Raw genomic sequence first — 24,374 nt, forward strand, 5'->3', positions numbered from 1 at the left:
TACATGTGCTCAGAAGTGATCTCCAGAGGTTTGTCTTATTTCAGTTGCTTCCAAATTTTCTAATAGATTTACTATGTTCACATTGCCCAAGTTTAGTGATTTTATATTAGTTTTGGTTTCATGAAGGTGCCAGTAATTGGGAGAAGCACAGAAATCTTTTCAAAACATCATTAAAAAAAAGGAGTACCTTAGTGTTGAGTATCCTTAAAAGTATTACAATACTTAATAGAGCTAAGTTACAGGAGCTAAAATATTCCAAAGGATCTTTCAATTCATGCTAAGCAATTATGTATTTGTTATTTATTTTTTGTGTTTTAAAATTTTATTTTTTATGACTTTCCAAAGAGGATATGATTTTACCATCCAAGAAAATGGACTTCAGATAGATCAACCTCCTGAAATAGGAAACACCTCTGTTGTTCGAATCATAATAATGAAAAATGATAATGCAGAGGGAATCATTGAATTTGACCCAAAGTATACTACTTTCAAAGGTAAGTCCAAGTGGCTTAATTGTATGTTTTCCACCATCTTCTCAATTAGAAAGTACCTGAACATAGTATTCATTTTGAACTTGCATATGTAAAATTTTCTTGGTTTGGTGTGTATGTGTGTGTGCACACACATATATACCTTTATATTTTTATACTTACTAATTTTGAAAATGTTTTTAATTATCAATATGAAGTCTTGAACCATTCTGTGTATGGCAAAGCCAAATGGTTAAAAATAAGTGATTGTAGAAAAAAAATTATACTTAACCTTAGGATTATTAAAATGTTTCAGTTTTAAACATTTTAATGAAAACTTCTCTAAATTATTTAATTTCCTATGTCATAAGAAATTAGTGAATATTCACTTTTTAGTGAATAATTACCTTTGAAATGACTTTGTTATTGGTGCAGGTGGAGGTAGTGTCTGGATCTTGATCCTATTTTTGGAAATAGTTTGAGTATCAGTTTCCCTTTGTAGAAGTTCCCTTCTATAGAAGAAGAGTACAGAGAATTATGGCTATATCCCTTTCTAGGGAGAAAGAGAAAGCTCCCTTTCTAGGAAATGGTTTTATTCAAAGGAAGAATATAAGGGGAATGAAGGGAAGGGAGGGGAAATGGTAATAGGAAGACAGTAGAATGAATCAGACATAATTTTCTTTTATTCATATATGAAGACATGACCAGTGAAACTCCACCTCATGTACAACCACAAAAATGGGATCCTAATTAGAATAAGTTATACTCCGTGTATGTATAACATGTCAAAATACACTCTACTGTCATGTATACCTAAAAATAACAAATAAAAATGCTATTTAATCTGAAAAATTAACATGTTATCTTGCTTGGGCAAGTAATTTATTGGCTCCATTGTTTCTGTCAAAATTCTTTGGTTATCTCGACATTTTTAAAGTTCATCAAAAAATCATTTAAAGAATTGGTTAATAATGACTTTTATGGGTAAATCATGCAAGATATTACAATTTGTGTTGAATTTTTGCATGAAGAAAGAAATAGGATTTTGACTATTTTTTCCGTTTCTTAATTTTGATTCACTCTCTTTTTGGGAATCATGGGGTAATACCTCTTTATATATAGTTTTTATGTAAGTGCACTCTTATTTATCCCTAGATATGTGAACTCTATGAAATGATATTTTAATATATTGAGGTTAGTAGAGCTCAAGTAGAAATAAATATTTTAAAATTAATTTTTAAATTGAAATCAAGCATTGAGGTTGCATTTTCATATTCACAGTATATTTTAAAGGACCTGAAACCATAACAGAATTTTTTATGTAGATTTTTAAAGTATTCATATAAGTAGCATACATTTTATTTATATTATTATCTTTCAACAATCTATTTAGAACTAATCCATATATAAATTTGTAATCCATATATAAATTTGAAGTTTCTTAAGTCCAGCTAACATTGTCTTATAAACCAAGTCTTTATGTTTGTACATGGTACACAGAGAAGAAATGCCTATGCTAATGACTAAATAGGTTGTGTGGATTCTAACCTTTACTGTTCACTATAACTTTCAACATCTAGTGAACTACATTATTTCTAAAAAAAAATGAGTCATGAAATTTTCACTAATCGTTTTTAAAGTGATAGTTTGCCTTGTCACATCATGTTTAGTTACCTAGTTTAATTTGTCTGAATCATATAAAAGTTGGTTGCTTTTTCCGGTGTACCAGTTAACTCCCAGTTCCCCTTACAGTGGAGGAGGATGTTCGAGCAATTGCGATCCCAGTGGTGAGGCTGCATGGAACTTATGGCATTGTGACTGCTGATGCCATCTCCCAGAGCTCCTCTGCTGTTCCAGGGGGCATCAGTTATATGCTGCACAGCAGTTCAGTCACCTTTCAGCATGGACAGAACTTAAGTTTTATAAATGTCTCCATCACTGATGGCAGTGAAAGGTTGGTAATCCAGGAAACTGTGTGGGCCCACATAAAACATGATATTGAGATCTGACTCTAACATGCACCCATAATACATGTGCCCATTGAGAAAGAGCAGATGAAAGACTTTAGGGGATGTTGGGCATAGGGAAAGGAGTCCCGGGACCATCATTGTGTATGTCATTTCCTTTCAAATAGAAGAGATAATTTCTATTTCTGGAGACTTAAAAACTCTAATCAGAATGTGGAAACATCCTTCAGTGCACTTCCTTAAGCCTTAAGCAACTGAAAAGAGAGGAGGAAAGTCTAATAACTGTCCCAGGTTATGTAATATTGATGCTGATCATTCATGCTTTCAGTTAAGCACCCTCCTCTTCCATTTGGAGTCTGAATACTGTGCCTTGAATATGTATGATCAATTTGGAAAATGACTAGTTATTTGGATTTTACAAGCATTTTAATATGTTTAGACTCAGAATTGCTCCTTCTCGCTATGCAGTGAATTTGAGGAGCCTTTTGAAATTCTTCTCACTGGAGTTACTGGTGGAGCGATCCTTGGGCGCCACCTAGTGAGCAAAATCACCATCAGCAAGAGTGAATCTCCATTTAGCACTATAAGATTTCTCGATCAAAGCAAAATTTCTGTTCCTAACCCCAAATCCACAATGATTTTATCCTTGGTCCTCGAAAGAACTGGAAGACTCTTAGGAAAGATTCAGGTAGAGTTATTCTTTTTTTTGGTTTTAAAAATAATTTTTGATAGATTGTATATGATTTTGGATTTTCTTCTCCAAATATATATGCTTATTCACAATCAATAAATAGTATTTATTAATTACCTTGTATGGGTACAATGGTTTCTGGATAAGATGAAGTACATAAAAGTGTATTGGACATACATCTATCCTCAAGGAATTCTTGAGAGCAAGTTAATTGTTCTGTTTAAATTTATAACTTCAACAAATATTTTTTTTTATTTTTATGTTTTTTTTCCCGGTACCAGGGATTGAACTCAGGGGCACTGAATTGAACCAAGTGCCTCACACATGCAAGGCAAATGCTCTACCAACTGAGCTACTGAGGCCCCAACAACATTTTCTTTTTAATGGGTGAATGGTTAAACTGTAGTGTGTCCATGCCCTGAACCACAACTCAGTAATAATTAAAAATAATCTATTGATACATATGACAACCAGAGTCACCTCCACATGATCATGCTAAGTGAAAAAAATCCCCAAATTATATACTGTATGATATCATTTATATAATATTCCCAAAATTAAAAAATCATCGAATTGGAGTTTAGTGGTTTCCAAAGATGAAAGAGGGGGTGGCATAGAGTGCAGACAAAAGTCAACTGAAGGATTCTTTGAGGCTGAGGCAGGAGGATCACAAGTTCAAAGACAGCTTTCAGCAATTTAGCAAGGCCCTATTTCAAAATAAAGAATAAAAAGGGCTGGGAACATGGCTCAGTGGTTAAGTGCCTATGGGTTTAATCCTTGGTACCAAAGAGAAAAAGAAAAAAAAATGTCTTGATAGTCTTGTCTATATTGATGCCAGTACCCTGGTCATGATTTATATTATAGTTATGCAAGATGCCACCAATAAGGGTTACTAAATAAAGGGTGTAGGAAATCTTTTTATTATTCTTATAACTGCATGCTAATCTACAATTATTGAAAAGTAACAAGTGTGATTTTAAAAAATCAAAATATAATTTTACCTCTCTGGTGTTTCATTTCATTTGCATAACTTCCTGTTGTTTCATTGCCCTGCCTTTCTTTCTTTCTGAATTTTAGGCATATTGCTAGAAGATAAAGCTGTGTAATTCTGCTTTCCAAGAACTGGCAAGATGAGAACACAGTAATGAACCAAGTCACCATTTTGTTATGATGATAATGATTTTCACTTTACTTAGGAGAGATTAGTGAAGTTAGAATAGTCACTATAACATCCATATACTTTGTTAGGTCAGCATTCCCATATACATAAATACATTCCCATATACATAAATACAGGCAGCATATATTCTACAATATTTAAGTCTTGATGATATAAAGAAGGAATTTTCCATCCTAATTACTTGAAATAATGAAAAGATCACCCATTCTAGTTAAGCTTTCATTAAATAGGCCTATAGCTAAACCAAATTTGAAAACAGATTCTAATCATCTATATTTTAAACCAAATTTGAAAACAGATGCTAATCATGTATATATTTGTGCAATAGCTCAGAGTACACAAGTTCAAGAAACATTGTGAATTTACTTCTTATTCTTATAATGCCTGTTTATTCAAATGTTTCTATATTGACTTTCCAATAGCATACTGCTGATTGTTTGTGCCACATTTTTATAAATATAAGAACATTTTGATTTTTTTACTTCCTTTAAATATTTGAATTATGAAACAAATTCTACCAGAAAACAGTGGACAAAATGTATATATGCAGTTCATACTAATCAAACACCACCACCTCTGTGAGAAATCCAGCTTTACCAGGAATTTAAAACTAGGGGCCATGAACCCCTCTCTGATATAAGAGGTTATCTTACAGATAACCTCTATTCTGAATTTCATGTTTAACTACTCCATTGCTTTTATCTGTAGTTTTACCACCCACCATATGTTTTTGGGGTCTACCTGTTTAGGAAGTTATGCAAATTAAATTCTTGAAATTGTGTTCTGAGGCATGTTGGTCTGAGGCATCCTTATTTCATTCAACAATGTTTGTTAAATAACCATCCAACTTGTTCTGATTTTTGTTATATAATATTCAATGCATATTTGTAGTGTAACCATTTAAAATACAAAAGCCAATAAGCTTTTGAGTAGTTTCCTTCAGTAAGGTTTTTGTTCTATCATTGTTCTGCAGATGATTTTAAAAGACTGTCTTCATGGACTGTTCATTTTTTGAAATAGTTGATTACTTCCTCTTCCCGAAGGATGCTGTTCCCTTTGGGTTTCTAGGTTGAGGTACTTTCCTGCTCTTAATATTACCTCACTGGGAGTTCCTCTCTGATGTAAATGTAGGTGATGATGCCTGTTGGAATCTACCCAGACTCACTCTCCAGGCTATACTATGCAGACCTATAAGTGTTACCTGAAAGCTTAGGACTCCCAAATTTTTGTCAATTGCCTCCCCCTTTCCAGACTCATGTATCTGATTTTTCTTACTTGAAATCTTTGCTTCAGTGTCTGAGGCATCTCAGACTTAATATGTATGATAATTGACTCTTGATATCTCCTTCAACAATATTTCCCCTAGCTTTCCATCATTCATGCAGTTACTTATTCATCAAAGCCAACTGCTAGACTTTATCCTCAATTTTCCTTTTCCTTTAACCCAGCATTGAATTCATCATAAAGTCCTCTTAACTCTATATTCAAAATACATTCCCAGTCTGGGTACTTCAAATCTTTCCACTCCTGGGACCCTAAATCAAGCTACCACTATTTCTCACATGAACTATTGCAAAAACGTGTGCCTTCTTCCTGCCTCTGTGCTTATTTTCTGTTAAAAGACCAATAAAGATAACAGCCTGAACGCTGATGAAAATATTGAATGAAGTGGGCCACTTTCTTGTATTTTCCATGTTTCCAATCATGTGCCCACCCCAAATGACCCCTTCCACCTCTCATGTGAGCTTCCAGTCACGATGGCCTTCTGGTTTCTTCACTTATACTAAGATGGTTCTTACTTCAGGGACTTTGTGATTGCTCTTCTTCCTGCCTAGAATATTTCTCCTGATATCTAGAATATTTCTGCTGAGATCATCATGTAACCTATTTCTTTACTTCACTGAGGTCTTTTTTAATATCAGCTCAAGAGCTTCTGTAACCAGCATTATCTAAAATTGTGCCCTGACCTTTCCCTTCCCGTACTTCATCTATTTTTTGTCATAAAACACCATGTATTAATAGATAATTAATTCCATAGCTCTTCTGTTTTCTGTAAGTCTTCACTAGAATAATAGTTCCTATGAGTGACCTGCTCTTTAATTCTGCATCTATATTTTGCAATCCTGGGCTATACTCTGAGTTTCACAGTTGTTGGCTCAGTTGTAAATAAATGTGAATTCCTTTCATTCTTCCGTGACTAAGTATTCATGCTTAACTTTCTGAATACTTTTTAATAACCAAACTGAAAACATGAGAGATATATGCACTTAGGACCTTATAACACATTCCTGCATTCCTGTATTTAAGTGTGAGCAAGAGACCAGTTTATTCTTCCTTCTCCTTCCTTCTCTCTGCCTCCTCCTTATCCTCCCTACTTTACAACTACCTCTCCAACAAATTTCCAGGTAGGAATGAAATGTTAATATTTCTTTTGTTCCTTCATACGTATGTTCCCCAGCATGTGTAAGCTAAAGCACAACTTTTAGTGTGTTCACCTGGGAGACATTTATGGGGAAAAAGCAACATTTCTTTTCTAGTTCTCTTCTTTGATATGTTCACTCAAAAGAACCTGTCTTTCCAAACTCCATTACTGTATGATGTATGTTTATCTCTACAAATTATTAATTAGATTAGAAAACATATAAAGCCCTATATTGCCCATCAGTTTATTTAACAAAATAGAAATTTATTTTTACAAAATAAAATTTTGTTTATGTCATGTTCAGAGACATCATTGTTTCACTTATATGTTATTGTTTCCTTTGCAGGAGTTGAGGAGTGCTGAAACAATTGGTCGTACTCTCATACTGTTACTGGAAAGGATTTTATGAGAAATGAAGGCACATTGGTCTTTGAACCTGGCCAGAGCAACACCATGTTGGATGTCAACCTAACGCCAGATATAGGGTCTTCAAGTCCATTTCCTAAACACTTTTAGATTGTGCTTTTGGGCCCAAAAGGTGGTGCCAGAATTGATAAAGCATATGGTACTGCCAACATTACTCTTGTCTCTGATGCAGAGTCACAGGTGATTTGGGGCCTTGCCGATCAGCTACATCAGCCCCTTGATGAAGACATTCTTAACAGAGTGCTCCACAACATTACCATGAATGTAGCCACAGAGAACACGGACGAACTGCTCAGTGCTGTGGTGCATCTAATAGAAAAGGTAAGAAAAACTTGCAAATGGAAACACTTGGTTTAATAAAACTTGACAAATTAGAAAACCAACACAAAAGTTGAATTCTATTATATCACATACATAGAATTGTGATAACACTAAACTTCTAAATATAAGAGTAGAATTCATCATACCTGACAATGAACTTTTGTTATGATATGAGGGATGCCTGTTTGACACCCTCAGTATTCAATTTCCATAATCTTGTGCAGCAGAAAAAAATAGTTCAAAGTCTAAAAAGGCAGAACAGATGTTGGAAACTGCAGGCTCTTTCTGATTCTCCAGAAGCTGTTCACTTGTCTTTGGCATTTGATCCTCTATTGTTTTTGCAGTCATAAAAAGAGGACTTGCACCAATGTATAGTCCCACTAGCAATGTATGAGTATGCCCTTTTCCCCACTTGCCAACACTTATATTTGTTTGTATTCTTGGTAACTGCCATTCTGACTGGAGTGAGATGAAATCTTAGAGTAGTTTTGATTTGCATTTCTCTAATTGCTAGAGATGTTGAACATTTTTTCATATGTTTGTTGATTAATTGTATATCCTCTTCTAAGAAGTATCTATTCAGTTCCTTAATCCATTTATTGATTGGGTTATTTGTTTTTTGGTGTTAAGGTTTTTGAGTGCTTTATATATCCTAGAGATTAGTGCTCTATCTGATGTGCTTGTGGATGTCAACCTAACGCCAGATATAGGGTCTTCATTGGAACCACCATTTGACCCAGCTATCCAACTCCTCGATTTATACTCAAAGGACTTAAAAACAGCATTCTACAGGGACACAGTCATCTCAAGGTTTATTATAGCAGCACAATTCACAATAGTTAAATTGTGGAACCAACCCAGATGCCCTTCAGTAGATAAATGGATTGGGAAGCTTTGGTATATATTCATGATGGAATATTACTCAGCATTAAAAGAGAATAAAATCATGGCATTTGCAGGTAAATGGATGGAGCTGGAGAATATAATGCTAGGTGAAGCAAGCCAATCCCCAAAAGCCAAACTGAATGTTTTCTTTGATATGAAGAGGCTTACTCATAATGGTGATGGAGTGGAATATGAGAGGAATGGAGGAAATTTAGAAAGGGCAAAGGAAAGGGATGGGGAGGGAGGGAATAGGGGGGTAGGAATGATGGTGGAATGAGTTAGACATCATTACCCTAAGTACATGTATGAAGACACAAATGGCGTGAAAAATACTTTATGTATAATCAGTGACTTGAAAAACTGTGCTCTGTGAATTGCATTCTGCCATCATGTGTAATAAATTAGAATAAATAAATAATTTAGTTTTAAAAAAAGAGGACTTGGAGTAGGTATTCATCCACATAGTGCTTTTAGTTTAAATTCCACGAAACAGGAACAATTATCCACTGCTTGTTCTCTGTTTCTCTTGGGCACTGGAAACTTTCCCAGAAAAGGAAAAGCTATGGGATGGCCAGATAACTTTAGGCATTCAATTTGGCCTGGACGTGGACCAACTAGGTTTTGTTTTAAACCCATTTATTTATTTACACTTCTGAAAATGATGGAGTTAAATGGAGATATGAGCCCAAGGACATACATGAAAATAGATAAATAAAAAGAGTTAGTACTAGAGGAAAACATGAGAATGTGTGTGTGGGATTCTTACCAAGATATTTTATAGTAGCACATTTACATATTAGTATAAAAAGTTTTGATCACATATGTATGAATTTATTAATACTATATTTCTAACATAGTGACCTTTAAATATTTAAAATGTTTACAGCAGGGACTTAGAATATCATGTCTATTCTATTTTCCATGATATTTCTTAAAATATAAAGCTCAATGTATAAAAAAAGAAAATTGTTATGTATATAGGTAAGAAGAAGAGGCCATGCCAAGTAGCTTGTAAAGCAGAGAAGTGGTTGTTATTTCACATAGAGAACATTCTAGAAAATAGTGATCTCACTCCAGAAAATAATGTTACTTAAATTTTTTTAAATATTGTTTTTAGTTATACATGGACACAATATCTTTATTTTGTTTTATTTATTATTTTTATGTGGTGCTGAGGATTGAATCCAGTGCCTCACATGTGTGAAGCATGTGCTCTGCCACTGAGCCATGACCCCAGCCCATGTTACTTAAGTTTTCTAATGATGAAATGGCATGGGACATCAGCAAGTTGATTTTTGGCCAAGACAAGGGAAAGCATATATGAGAACAATGTAGGGTAGAGCAGAGAACTTCAGATCAAATTTTTTGTAGAAGATATAAGAAAATTCTGCTGCCCCTTTTCCTCAGTAAGTTATATAAGATGGTTATATGCCATTGGTCAAGAATCAACACTGAGGGTTGGGATGTGGCTCAGAGGTAGAGCACTTGCCCAGCATGAATGAAGCACTAGGTTTGATATCAGCACCACATAAAATAAAATGAAATGAAATAAAATAAAGAGATTGTGTTCACCTATAATTAAAAAATAAATATTTTTTAAAAAAGAATCAACACTGATTTGAGTGGTTATCAAATAATATATCTTGATTATTTTGTTATGATTATTTGTGTGCTTTACCAAAAGGAACTTTCTATTTCCTTTTAATATGGGAAAAATTGGGGTACCTCTGAAATTCATGGGTTATAACTTTTAAAGCTTGTTCTAGATGAATACCTAATGGGTGTTGTGTTCAAACAGAACAAATGGGTTTGGGAACATTTGTTCAAATACCATGTATGGCAGCAATGCTTATTTTAGCATTACTTACGGTAATAACAAAAATTGAAACAAAAAGTTGCTATCGAGGGGGGCCTAGTTCAATAAATTCTGGTGTATTGATGAAATACAGCCATGAATGAACCACACAAAAACATTTTAGCCAATAATGGACCACATTATGGTGTTTCCATAAGATTACAAATTCCTATTAGTATTTTTACTGTAGATTTTCTGTGTTTACATTTGCAAATACTACCATGTGTCACCTATAGTATTAAGTACAGTAATATGCTGTACAGATTTGTAGCCTGGGAGCAGTAGGCTAAACCATGTATCCTGCATGTAGGTACTTATCAGATAGTAAGTACTCTGTGATATTCACAAGGACAGAACTATCCACAATGCATTTCACAGAACATATCTCCCTTGTTAAGTTATGCATGACTGTATGCCACAAAATAAATATTTCATCTTTTAGACATAGTTATATAATTAGACTACAAGAATAATAAAACAAAGCACTGAAGATATAGATAATCACATATGGATAAGGTTATAAAACTTAACCAATAAAATTAAAGGATGCCCAGTTAAGTTTGAAATTCAGATAAACAACTAAATTTTAAGCATATATACATCATAAAATACTTACTTGCCATACTTATTTAGCAACCAGTTATTATGTGCTCATCTGAAATTCAAGGAATCCTATACTTCATCTAGTAACCTTTCATATATATCATGTTAAACTAACACTTCAACCTCAGCTTCAGAAGTTACAGCCTAAATCTGCCAGGGCTGAATAGAACTTGGTTACATAAAATCTTGTATTGCAGGTAAAACTGTTTCTAAGTTCTAAGTTTCCAAGTTCTTTGAAACAGAACCCGCCCTACATAATGTTTGTTTTATTTTCCATAATGTTTTTTTTACTAAAATCTCAATATCTTAGATAAGATCACACACTCTAGAAGTGTTATTTATTCATGTTTGCATGATACAAATATTGTCCTAAAAAAAGCAATAGCTTTAAATGATTCATATGAAGACTTCTAGATAAAATCCAACAGTGGGGTTGGGCATATTTTTGCAATAACATGATATTCTCGCCTCTGATTTTCCCACGCATGGTACAGTAAAAATAATTTTAAAAGCTGTCAGTTGCCTTAATAACACTATCAGTCTTTTAAAACCCTGCTGGATTTGATATTACAATTTTAATTTTACCAGATTTAGATTTCTTGGCAATTGGAGGTTAATAAAACATGAGTCAGGAGGCCTAATTTTGTGTTCTGGAAAACTTGAAAGAGCATATGAATAATTTGTTTTGTGGAAGTTTGGTAGACCATCTCCCATTTCCAATGGTTGCTTCTTTTATTTTTAACCCTGACAGGTTTTTAATTTTTTCCCATGGTTGTTTTAAGTCTTCTGCTTGTTTTTAAGTCAATTTCTATAATTTGGATGTTTCTTTTGTATCTGTTTATGTAAAATGTCCTTAAAAAGCCAGACTATTTATTTTTTATCACACTTTTAATATTATGCATTTGATGCCAAGATTATTTTGTACCTATAATTTATAATAGTACTAACTGGCTTAGATTTCAATCTGTATTTTACTGACTGATTTTGTATTTTATAATTGCAATAATTTTAACTAAGTTGTCTGTGACCTGAATCAATCTATGTTGTTTTTTTGACAAGCCTGTGGGGGATTTGGGCAGTCAGTGCAGGTATCTGTCAGGAACACCTCCTGGGTTTGGCCAGTCACCAACCCTGTGTTTTGGCTGACTTAAGTTATTTTCTTTCTGAATCAGTTTCTTTCCCTGGAAATGAAACAAAGATCATACTAAGACTTTCCTCAGAGGATTCTTGTGAAGATTAAAGAAGTTAACATAAAGTTCTAAGAACTCTGAAGTGCCCACAATAACCAAGCTTTATATAAATGCCCTTTTTGTTTTATTTTGTGCACTCTACTAAAAGGAATTGTTTCCTTTGAACATGGATAACAGTTTGAAAAACTCTAGAAATTTTGGATCATAACTTTTAGTTCTTAAAATTATGTACCTGTGTCTCTGTTGGCTTCTGGCATTTCATTTTCAGAAATGCCTCATGTCAGATTGAATTTTTGTTTCTCTGTTACTATGTTTTATTTTGATGATTTCTAGTATGACTTTTTAAAAATATTTTTAAAAAATCACTCAGACATTATATGTCTGGTGTTTTTTGTTTTCTTAATTTCCTCTGATTGAAAGTAATCTCTGAACTTTTAGACAGGAGTGTCTCTTTAGCTTATTAAAGAACTTTGGTATTTTTTTTTCTTGTATCTGTTCTTTCGTATGCTTGTGTCTGAGGGATTTGTCCTACTTGTCTGTTACATTTTCTTTGAGTTCTAGGAGAGTTTCTTGAGCTTATTTTCCATTTGTTATGACCAGTTTGCTTGTTTCAGTGTCCATTTGTTATGACCAGTTTGCTTGTTTCAGTGTCCAATCAGCTGTTCTTTCATCTTCCTTTGTAATTTCCTCATTCTTAAATTGTTATTCTGTTCCTTTCGTTGTATTTCCCCTGTGGATTATTCTGCATTCTCCCTTCCTATCTTTGAGGTGGCTACTATATATTCAGATCTTGAGTTCTTCTTTGAGTTTGGAATGTTACTAAGTCACACACAAAAAAATATGGAGAACTCCCTCATGAGCTCCTTTAGCAGGAGAAACGGGTTAGTCATTTCAAGGCTAATATAAGTTTATGTGCAAGTTGATAATGTATGTTGGCAGGAAGAGCATAATGTAGAATATAGAGAAAGTGATGACTTGGAGTTTAAAAAATTAACAGGAACTTATTAGATATATTAAAATAGAACAAAATAAGTCAGTGGCTTCATACCATTGCTTAGGTATTAGTTGAGATGTGGGCTCCTTCATTCTGGCAAGGAAAAACCATGAAGGTGATTTTCCCCTCTATTTTTCTTAAGACTACATTTAATGAATAATGTAGTCTTCCAAAGTAGGAAGGGTCATATTTCTGAAAAAGACAAGGATGCCAGGTGGTTTTGAGTACTATTGGTTGAAAATAATTTCTTGATTTGATTATTAGAATTTAATGACATGTGGTAGCTTCTGTTCATTGAAAAACAGACAAAAATAATCCTACTTCCATTATAAAAAAATATTCTCTAGGCATTTATTTCTTTATATGCTAGTCAAAAGAATGTATGTTTTGGGGGGTGGTGTAAAAATGGGACTTGTTTTAATTCATCAGGCTAACTATTGTAGTTAAGTGATCCAGGTGACCATTTGGGCTATTAAAGATTAAATAGAAAATATTTTGGCTATTGTGTCTTTTTAAAAATTAAATGTTTATTTTTGCATTTTAAAGCGCAAATGTATGTATTTGAAATACCAGTTTCTCTTAAATGCTTCATAGGTTCATGTTTGTAAACATTAACAACTGTTAATATAGATTTTATGTAGTATGTAGATGACATGTAATTTAAGAAGTTTATTTTTGAAGTATATATTTTTATACTTGAATTTTTTCTAGATAACTGTTGAAGGAAAAAATCAAGTTTTCAGTACCAAAAGCAGAACTCTTTTCTATGAGATTCTTTGTGCTCTTGTTAATCCAAAGTGCAAGGATACAAGAGGATTCAGCCACTTTACAGAAGTGACTGAAGATTTTGCCTTTTCTCTGCTGACTGATGTTACCTGTGGCTCTACTGGTGAAAAGTAAGTATCTTCTAATACATCAATAGTACCTTACATGCATTTCTTCACTGTTTACCAAGCAACATGTGATGCAAATTGACATTGACATGATATAACTCAGAATTATTTGGCCAAAGCATTGTACCTGTTTGGCAAATTAAGCAAATTGTTTGAAAAAAGCCTAACAGTTCCATGAAGAAAAATGAATGAGTACTGTTAGCAATATATTCTTATTATTTCAAAGTGTGTTTTAAAAGTTGTAAACAGCCATGTCTCCAACTTTTATGTATTCAATGAATAGAAGATACACTCTGAATAGGACCAAAAAAAGGGGAGCTGATTCTGAACTTTAGGGGTCTTTTTTATTAATATCTTTATTAATTTTATTTTCGTGTGGTACTAAGGATTGAACCCAGTGCCTCACACATGAGAAGTGAGTGCTCTACCATTGAACTCTATAGCCCCAGCCCTGGGAGTGTTTTGATATGCTACTACTTGTGCTTCCAAAGACAGCTCTCATACTCTGTTGAACTTTGGGCTGGAGTGTCATGGCAAGAAGCTAGCCAGAGGAGAACGAAAAAATAAAATACAGTGCATTTAGGGACCTAAAAAAATGTTTTATTTTGTTTGACAACGTAAAAGTGGCCGATAATAGAACATGCCTGGAAATTGAAATTCAACTTGATTTTCACAGAAAAAATAGGATCTAGAATTATATTTCAGAGGGATAGTAACAAAAACAGCATGGCATTGGCACCAAAATAGGCATTAAGACCAATGGAATAGAGTAGAAGACATAGAGACAAATCAATGTAAATAAAGTTTTCTTATAGTAAGATAAAGGTGCCAAAATATATGTTGGAAAAAAGATAGCCCTTTTAACAAACAGTGATGGGCAAACTGGAAGTCCATATGTAGAAGAATGAAACTAGACTCTTACCTCTCACCCTGCACAAAAATTAACTGAAAGTATAACAAAGAACGAGGAATTAGACCAGAAACCCTGCACCTGCTAGAAGAAAATGATTTCCTTAACAAGACTCCTAAAGTGCAAGAAATAAACTAAAAATATCAATAAATGGGATGGTATCAAATTAAAAGGTTTCTGCTTCAAAGGGAAACAAGAGCATGAAGGGGGAGCTTACAGAATGGAGGAAGATCTTTCCTACCTGCTCCTCAGGATGTTAATATCCAGAATATGCAAAGAATTCAAAACACTTAACACCAAAAATCCAAATAACCCAATTAATAAATGGGCAAAAGAATTAAACAGATACTTTTCAAAAGAAGAAATACAAATGGTCAACAAATAAATGAAAAAAATGTTCAATGTCTCTAGCAATTAAGGAAATGCAATCAAAACTACATTGAGATTTCATCTAATTCCAGTCAGAATGGCAATTATCCAGAATAAATTATAAGTGTTGGTGAGGATGTGGGGAAAAAGGTACATTCATACATTGCTGGTGGGACTGCAAATTGGTGCAACCACTTCAGAAAACAGTGTGGCAATTCCTTGAACAACTAAGAATAGAACCACCATATGACCCAGCTTTCCCACCCCTCAGTATATGTCCAAAATATTTTAAATCAGCATACTATAGTAATGCAACATATTCATGTTTATAGGAGCACAATTCATAGTAGTCAAACTAAGGAGCCAACTTAGATGACTTTCAATAGATGCATAAATAAAGAAAACGTGGTATATGTACATAATTGTGTACAGATACACAATACTCAGCCATAAAAATGAATGACATTATGGTGTTTGCCGGTAAATGGATGGAACTGCAGTAAGACAGACTCAGAAAGTCAAGAGTTGAATGTTTTCTCTGAAAGGTGGAAGCTAATAGAAAATAAGGGATTTTAAAAAAGGAGAAAGAGAAAGGGGAAAAAGTAAGATGAATTTCATCAAAATATAGGAGACATCAGTAGAGTTGAGATTGAGAAGAGGATTTAAAAGGAGGAAGAGATGGGAAATGGGAAGAACAGTGGAATGAGTATGACTGAGGTTTCTTATGAGCATGCATGAATGTGGCATGGTGGTTCCTGGCACTGGGTGTATTCACAGGATGCTAATTAAAAAAAAGTAAACTCTAAATGGATTGAAAAAGAATAGGTGGAGTAGAGGGAGCAGAGGTGGGGAGTGCTGGGGACTGAATTGGAGCAGGTTCTGTTCCATGCTTTTGTGATTATGTCAGGGTGTATCCTGGTGTTGTATGTGACCGAAAAGAATAAAACAACAATAACCATTATTTAATGAGTGACATCTGCTTAAGACTAAGTTTATGTAAACCTTTTAACAATTTTATTATTTATTCTCAATGAATGCTGTCATCAGTGTTTATTACATTGAAATTTAGAGATACTCTGAAGACTACATTTAAAAACTCATATAATAATTTAAATCATCTCTTTATTTATAGATACCTTTATGAACTCTGGCAGGTTAACTAAAATTCCAGTTGAATACCTAAAACTTTTAATGTTAGTTTTTAAGTCCCAGGACATGCAAAGTTAAAAGAGATGGTTAATACAGACATAAAAAGGTTTGTGGTAGCCTTTTTATCAGAGAGAGCAAGATATAAATAATAACATAAGTGATCTTAACTGTACACCTCTGCTCTAGTCTTGACATAGTTTTGCATTAAAGAATATGAGTGGATTATAATATTGAATATTATAATATTGAAATTTATATAAGGTTCAACTTAATCCTCACCAAAGGTTTTATACACACACACACACACACACACACACACACTATATTTTAATATAGTTCTTTTAAATGTTTTTGTTAGTTCATTGTAACCCATAACAATCAGTTCGTTTTGACACAGTCATACATGCATGGAATATAATTTGCTCCACTTTAATCCCCAGTATACCTCCCCGCTTCCCTCCTCCCATTTTTCATCCTCTATTGTACTGGCCTCCCTTCTATTTATTTATTTTTTCATTGGTCACCAGTCTATGATGAAGTATGGACTCACTTCCAGGGCTACTTGACCCCACAGTCCTGCTTTGTAACAACTCCCTTCCAACCTCATGGATCCTAGGTGTTCAGACTTTCATTCCACATGAGTGCCAGTGGGTGACAAGGTTAAGACAAAGAACCAGCAACCTTTTTCCCTGTACTCTTCCTTTAACCTTGCAGGGTGAGTCCCAGTGTTTGAGGTTTTTATTGAAAAATAAGCAAGGTATCAATAACTTCACAGGTGCCTCATTTCAGGAGGCTTCTTCTCTTTACCACTGCTCCTAGATGTCTATCTGAGACCAATGATTACCAGTTCCTTCTTAGTACCTTTGATATATGTCTTTAATCCTGTCTTCAGAAATCTCTGACATGGATTGCTTATTTGTTTAAAGTAAGTTCCCACTTAAGCTACAGAATGTTTCTGTGTGTGTGTGTGTGTGTGTGTGTGTGTGTGTGTGTGTGAGGTGGGTGGGGGAGGAATCAGATTTGGTATTTTAGAAGCATCATGTTGAAGAGGTTGTTGAAATTAAAGAAGAGGGAAAGCAAGAAATAGGAAAACTAGGTGGTAATTCCAGAGACTTGTAAGGCTGAGGTAGGAGGATGGTAGGTTCCAGTCAAGCCTGGGCAACTTCATGAGACCTGTCTTAAAAAATAAAAAGAAATTAAAAGGAATGAAGGTGTAACTCAGTGGTAGAGTTCCCCTGGGTTCAATCTCCAGTAGGAGGAAGGGAAGGATTGAAGCAAGGGGAAGACTACATAGGGGATAACTGTTGAGTGAAGATGAATGTTCAAATTAATGGAACATAAAAAATGAGAGAGATCACTATTATTTTGTTTTGCTTAAGTAACTCCAAAGACAAAGATAACCATAATTATGCATATCTATATATTGTCTTAAGCAATATCAAGAGCATCTGCTGAGAATAGAAGATGTGGGAATTGAGCAAGGATAATGTCAAAACTGATGAAATTCAGAACAATCACCTGAAAACCAAATAAAACAAATGTCATGGATTGTTTATTGTTAATTCACTGTGACCACTGAGGTTGGTCACAGTGAATTAGTATAGGGGCCATTCAACATTGACAATTGATCAACATATTAATATGCCCCCCACACTTAAGTCTAGGTATGAAGTAGCTTATAGGATTGACCAAGATGAGTGCATTTGAAGGGCATCAACATAAAAGGTTAGGTGCCAAGAAGGGTTGGTTTTTATCGAGGGTGGGGAGAGTCATTGTGATATAATTGTGATATAATGTCGGTTTGCCAAGATTGAAGAATCTATGGTAGTGTTGACTGGTCAGATTCTCAGTAGATTACAGGTCGAGGAGCCTAAAATGTGTCTGTACAGCAATGGGGGGTGGACTTCATTGGTCTTAGTTGCTTTGTGGCCTGGTCACGGGTTCTGTAGTGGCAGCTATTAAGCGGGGAGTCCCAATGATGATTTAGGAAGCTGAGTGGGGAGACTGTATTGGATTTTTGACAAGTTGTGTGGAGGCATGTGTGGCCGATGGAAATTGAAGTGTTTTCATAGAACACTGGGACCTAGAGCTCTGGATAAATGGTGGGTTAGGTATAGATAATTGAAGGTGCAGATTCAATTGTGGTCATTTAAGCTGTGGAAAAGTTTTGGGTTTTTTTAGAGAAGGGTATATAGTTAGAGGAAAAAGTTATCCTTTGCTCTTTCCTTTTGTTTCTCAAATCTTTCATTTAAAATTCTCTTCATTTACTAGCTTAGGGTGTCTTGGCAAGGTATCATTTAGATCAATGGCCTAATTATATATACTCTACATCTGTTGTGGTCCATGTAACTTAAACACTTAATGCATAAATCTTATACTAATGACCTGATGTTCTCTATAATTTTTAAGGCATGTTTCAGATCTGATTTATCTTTGTTTTTCTTCATTGTTTGCAATGATAATGGGTTCACAGGTTGCAACAGATTCTCTGGGTGACTGGTTACAAATCCAGATTCCTAGGACTGCCAACCCCCTCTTGTGAGTAAGATTTCTGAGTTAGTAAGTCTGAGTATAAACTAGATAGCTCTATTTTAAGCCAAGTTCCAAGTGATTTCGACACATATTGAGGTTTGAAAGTAATTTCATTGCACACAGGATCTTATCATACCTAGGAGATCTTCAAATCTGAACTATTAAATGAATAAAGCCCACTCTTCAGAGCCGTTTTTCTTACCAAATGGTTATATTAGTTCAAATGCTCTTATGGGTTAGAAAGGCATGAGGTACCCTCTAGGTGAAACATGGCTCTTGATATAGCTAAGGTTTAAGATGTTCTTGAATCAAACAGTGCTTCAGTTTAGTGGGGATACCCTTTTCTTACCCTGTTACACCAATACTGATGTGACGAACACAAAAAAGTACATTTTACAGCCATAGATTGTATCTTGATATCCATTAACCAGCTTTAAAAAAACAAAAACAACAACAACAAAAAACCTTGTTTTAGGTTACAGGGAGGATTAGTCAAGAGGATGTGGAAAGTTTTGTGGAAAAGTTCATAACAGTTAACCATAAAGGAACTGAAAGCAAATTTTACCTAGTGCTCCTGGGCTGGTAATGTCATTGTTATGTATAAAGAGCAGAATCCCAATGTAATACATTTAAGTGGATATATGGTTGTAAATACTCGCCATTTTAGCAGAATCTTTTTTATTTATTTTTTCTTGCAGAAGCAAAACCATCCTTGACAGTTGCCCATACTTGTCAATACTGGCTCTTCACTGGTATCCTCAGCAAATCAATGGGCACAAGTTTGAAGGAAAGGAAGGGGATTATATTAGAATTCCAGAGAAGTTATTGGATGTCTCAGATGCACAAATAATGGCTGGGAAAAATTCATGTAAATTAGTCCAGTTTACAGAGTATAGCAGTCACCAATGGTTTATAACTGGTAACAATCTTCCTGCTCTGAAAAAAAAGGTAATCTATCATTTTAAAAATTATGTTGTTAGAATCTCATGTTTTCTTTAGCAGTCATCTGATAGGAACACATCTCTTTGATCAGAGTTTTGGCAGATACTATATGTGGTGAATTAATATAAGTAGTCTTTCATGTTCATGAACCATTTATAGAATGTTTAGTTTCAGAATAGTTGGAAATGTCTCTTTCCTGTTTTATTGAATTACTTTACTCAATATATGAGTTGTATAAGATATATATATATATATATATTTATATACATATATATATATATATATATACACACACACACATACACACACATATGGAAAGTAACAAAATATAGCTTTCTCTAATATCCAATTGTATACCTCACTCTTGATAAAGTTGGCAAATTATAGTTAAAGTGAGTGCTGTTAGCTGAATATCACTGAATGAATGAAGCAGAGGTAGAATGTGCATGATGGAAGACCAGTCAGATATCCTGCATTGATAAGTGAGCTCTCTATTAATACTGGAAGAAAATAGATAACTATTATGAAAATGAAATATAGTTTAGAATACGAAATTCATTCTTAACATTGATTCGAAAGTGTCATTGAATTTTCTATTCCTTTTGTTATTACAGGTATTGTCTTTGAGTGTGAAAGATCAGAGTTCACAACTCCTGACTAACAACAATGAAGTCCTCTACAGGATTTATGCTGCTGAGCCTAGAATTGTTCCTCGGACATCTCTCTGTCTCCTTTGTAATCAGGCTACAGCAAGGTACTTATTAACAACTTTTGAAGATTAGAGTTTAGTCCTTCCACACACCAGCACCATTAAACCTATTTTTTTTTTGAACTGGATATAGAGGTGGCACTCAGTGACCTAACACCACAGAATAATCTCTACAATAAGACAGAGGAGCATAGGGAATGGTCTAGCATCGTTCAGATAGCAAGCTCAGGCAAGTGATTTAACTGTGTGTAGCACATTTATTTATTTATTATTGCTCCTTTTGTAAAAGGTTGTGACATGAGTCCTGCTCAATTCAGATAACTTTTCTGAAGTCATCAGTTTGTTTGCTGGAAAGGAAGGAAATTCATTATTTGTCTTCCTTTCACCTGGGCTTGTGGTTCAGGAGCTGACACTCTATGTTTAGAGAGAACAGCAGGATTTATAATTCTAGTCCAAACATGTTGGATATATTTTAGGATTAAAGCCAGGTATAGGAATGGGAAGAAAAGCAATTATTTCTTTTCTCTTGACCTAAGGTCTCAAGTTTCTGAGTAGTTACTATCACTCAGATCTCAATCAATGGTGCAGGGCCAGGCAATGCTGGCCGAGAAGGTCTAGGATTGTGTATATTATTGAGTTTTAGCCACAAAAGCTAAAATTATAACTAAATTTAATATCTTTGTTGGGCAACCAACTGTCTGCTGAAACAGCAAAATTTTGGTTAGTCTCTTTCTTTTTCTGTGAAAAAAACATTTTGAAGTGAAATTCCTATGCCTGAAGGCATATCTCAAACCTAATGCAGATGGTCCCTGGCTTAAGATGGTTCAACTTAGTATTCTTCTATTTTAGAATAGAGCAGAAGTGATATACATTCAGTAGAATTCATACTCAAATTTTGAATTTTGCTCTTTTTCCTTATGGATGGTATGTGACATGATACTGTCTCATGATGCTGAGCTGCAACACTAAGCCACGGCTCCTGGTCAACTGCATGATTATGAGGGTGCACTATGTAGCTAAGCTATGATATGCAGGAGGTTGTATAGGTTAAGTGCAGTTGTAGCTTGTAATACTGTAGACTTATGATGGGTTTATCAGGAGTTAACCCCATCATATGTCAAGGAGCATCATTACATAGTCTGAAGTCCTCAATGTATAATTAGAAATGAAGGTTTCAAGCCCAAATGAAAAGTTTCAAGCTCAAATCCACAGTTGAGGTTATGAAGTTATATGTCCTTAGAAAAGTCATAGACTCAAGATGCATTAAAAGGGAAGGGAGCATAAACCTGTAATCTCTGGGAATGCAAAATGAGCCAAAATTTATAGAGTGAAGCATTTGAAGTACATTGGAAAACATATATAATCGGCTCCAAAAAAAATTTTTTTTTAAAAAGGTGAGGAAGGAATCTTAGAAAAGCATACAAGTAAATTATGTGGTTCAAAATACAAGAACTTGTGAAATCATATGGAAGGGCAAGAACTACACATATCATGGCTATGTTATCTCTTAGGATTTTAGAGTGATAGAGAAGAGTGGGTCTGTCTTACATTTATACGCAGGGACTGGTATTACTGTCGGAAGACCAGCTTCTTTGGTACTGGGAATGCTGTGGCAGGTGTGGTTGCATTTAGACTGTTTCTTAAGGTGTCTGGTGGAATTTGTTGGCTCACATCCTGGACAAGATGTTCCCTTTGGTATTCATTCTTCAAAACGTGGTCTGCTTAGGTCTTGAGTAAAGAACACTTAAGTTCAGCAAGTAATTTTTCTTCAAAAAACATTTCAACATCTTAAGTACTGACGAAAGAGGAATAGTGACTATTGTGTTTTGTTCCAGCTGGTTGTCTGACAGTCAGTTTTGCAAAGTGGTTGAGGACACTGCAGATTATGTGGAATGTGCCTGTTCACACATGTCTCTGTATGCTGCCTACACCCAGAATGACAACTTGTCTTCATACAATGAAGCCTTTTTCTCTTCTGGATTTATATGTATATCAGATTAGAGATAGTGTTTTCAAGTCAATAATTTTAAATAATTGTGAGAATGAAGGTCTGTTTTTCCATAGTTTTTTTTCCCCAAAAAACAATGTCAATTGATATTTAGAAAAAATATTTACTACACTTATTTCTGAGTTCAAATAGTATATTTTTGGTTTACTTGTCTTTGTACTTTATACAAATGAAATCATATAGTTCATTTTGGCTTTGACTTTTCCCATTCAATATATTATCTGTGAAAACCATTCATGCTTTACACGTGGGTTGGTCATTTAAAAAATATTTTCCACATTTTTTATTGGTGTATCATAGTAGTACATATTGATGGAGATATTTGTTATTACATATTTGTATGTGCACACAATTAAACAATATAACTTGACCAATATCACTCCCCAGCACTTTTCTCCTCCTTCCCTCCCTCTCTGCCACTCTATGGTTCTTTGTATATGCAAGATATGAATATCATTAATCGTTTCCTGTTGTTTTTCTATTTGTTTTATTCATTAATTCACAAATAGATATTTATGGAGGGCCACTTATACTACAGAGTGAGTAAAAAGTATAGGACTTAGTCCCAACTCCTAAGGAATATATATAACACAGTTTAAGAAGCTAGATAGTAAGAAAGGTTATAATTTGCTGGTTTAGAGGGCAGGTTCTGTGAGATAGAATGTCAGGATTATTTGAGATAATACAGTCAAAGAATTTTGTATTTCAATAGTTAAAAAAAAAACAACCCTACCCTTTGGTTGATTTGTATTCTACAGCTTAACCATTTTAAATATGGCAAACACTGTATTAAAAAATCATCTATCATTATTACCCTATGTACATATAAAATTACATAATTGGTGGGATTCTACATCATGTATAACCAGAAGAATGTGAAATTATATTTCATTATACATGATGTGTCAAAGGACATACTGTCATATATAAATAATTAAAACAAATAGAAATTATTTTAAAAATTATCTATCATTTTCCATATCCAAGCCACATTTTGGGCATTAATAGGAACTTAAATTGTATTAGTACCTGTCAAACTAATCAATAGAATTATTCTCACCTACTATATTAATTATGTGGTTGGAAGTCTGAGAATTCCTTACTGTATATTTCTGTCCCCCATCTTCAGCACTTCTGTGCCTTAATTCACTTTTTAAAAGGTCCACAACTCTTTCTGTGAACAATATGTTTATTCTACAGAGAATTCTATTCTACAGAGAATTCAATTCTATTCTACAGAAAACCCACATCCCTTCTCCTCACTTTATTCTCCTCTGTCTAACCTAAAACAAGTCTATTCTTCCCTAGCCACTTTTTACTTTATTTCTTTCAACATTGAAAATTTGGAAATTTTTCTGGATGATGAATAGGTGCTTATATTTTGTCCTTTTCATAATACTTTTAATATTTCATAAATTTGTAAAAAAATGAATTTGTTTTGTCACCAGCTTCTCTTTGATTAATATACTATTAATATACTTTTCACATTTCTTCTTTTTTCATTGTTTGCTTCACCTCTCAAGAAAATGGCAATAGACACATTTACAGGGGTCATCATTTCTTCTGAGGTAACACAGACTGAAAGATGATATCTTAAAGTGGTCCTTATATGACAGATAACTGGCTGGGCTAGCAATATTCTAAATAGGATTGCTTCAGAAAATTAACATCTTGATTTTTATTATTATAAGTAAACAAGTTACTTACAATGAAATTTTAGTTACAAGTATAAATAGTATAATTTAAATAGTAATACCATCCAATTTATAAGAAAAGACATGTTTTTTAAAAATAGGAAAATTTTGATCACCTCCTTGGCTAATGATATGTGGGAGATCTAACATTCTCTTGACACCAG

General features: G+C 34.0%; 1 protein-coding gene across 1 annotated transcript in view; it reads left to right on the forward strand.

Annotated features, from left to right (window-relative positions):
- Positions 1-22,509, forward strand: part of LOC144252189 (adhesion G-protein coupled receptor V1-like) — a 96,820-nt gene extending 74,311 nt beyond the window's left edge. The window contains 9 exon segments of the mRNA XM_077794683.1: positions 346-494; positions 2,223-2,424; positions 2,906-3,125; positions 7,077-7,113; positions 7,116-7,477; positions 13,716-13,900; positions 19,556-19,805; positions 20,414-20,553; positions 22,344-22,509. Of these exon segments, the coding sequence (XP_077650809.1) occupies positions 346-494; positions 2,223-2,424; positions 2,906-3,125; positions 7,077-7,113; positions 7,116-7,477; positions 13,716-13,900; positions 19,556-19,805; positions 20,414-20,553; positions 22,344-22,509 (1,711 nt within the window).
- The last annotated feature ends 1,865 nt before the right edge of the window (positions 22,510-24,374 follow it).

The sequence above is a fragment of the Urocitellus parryii genome, unplaced genomic scaffold, assembly GCF_045843805.1.
Source record: "Urocitellus parryii isolate mUroPar1 unplaced genomic scaffold, mUroPar1.hap1 Scaffold_37, whole genome shotgun sequence".
Lineage (NCBI taxonomy): Eukaryota > Metazoa > Chordata > Mammalia > Rodentia > Sciuridae > Urocitellus > Urocitellus parryii.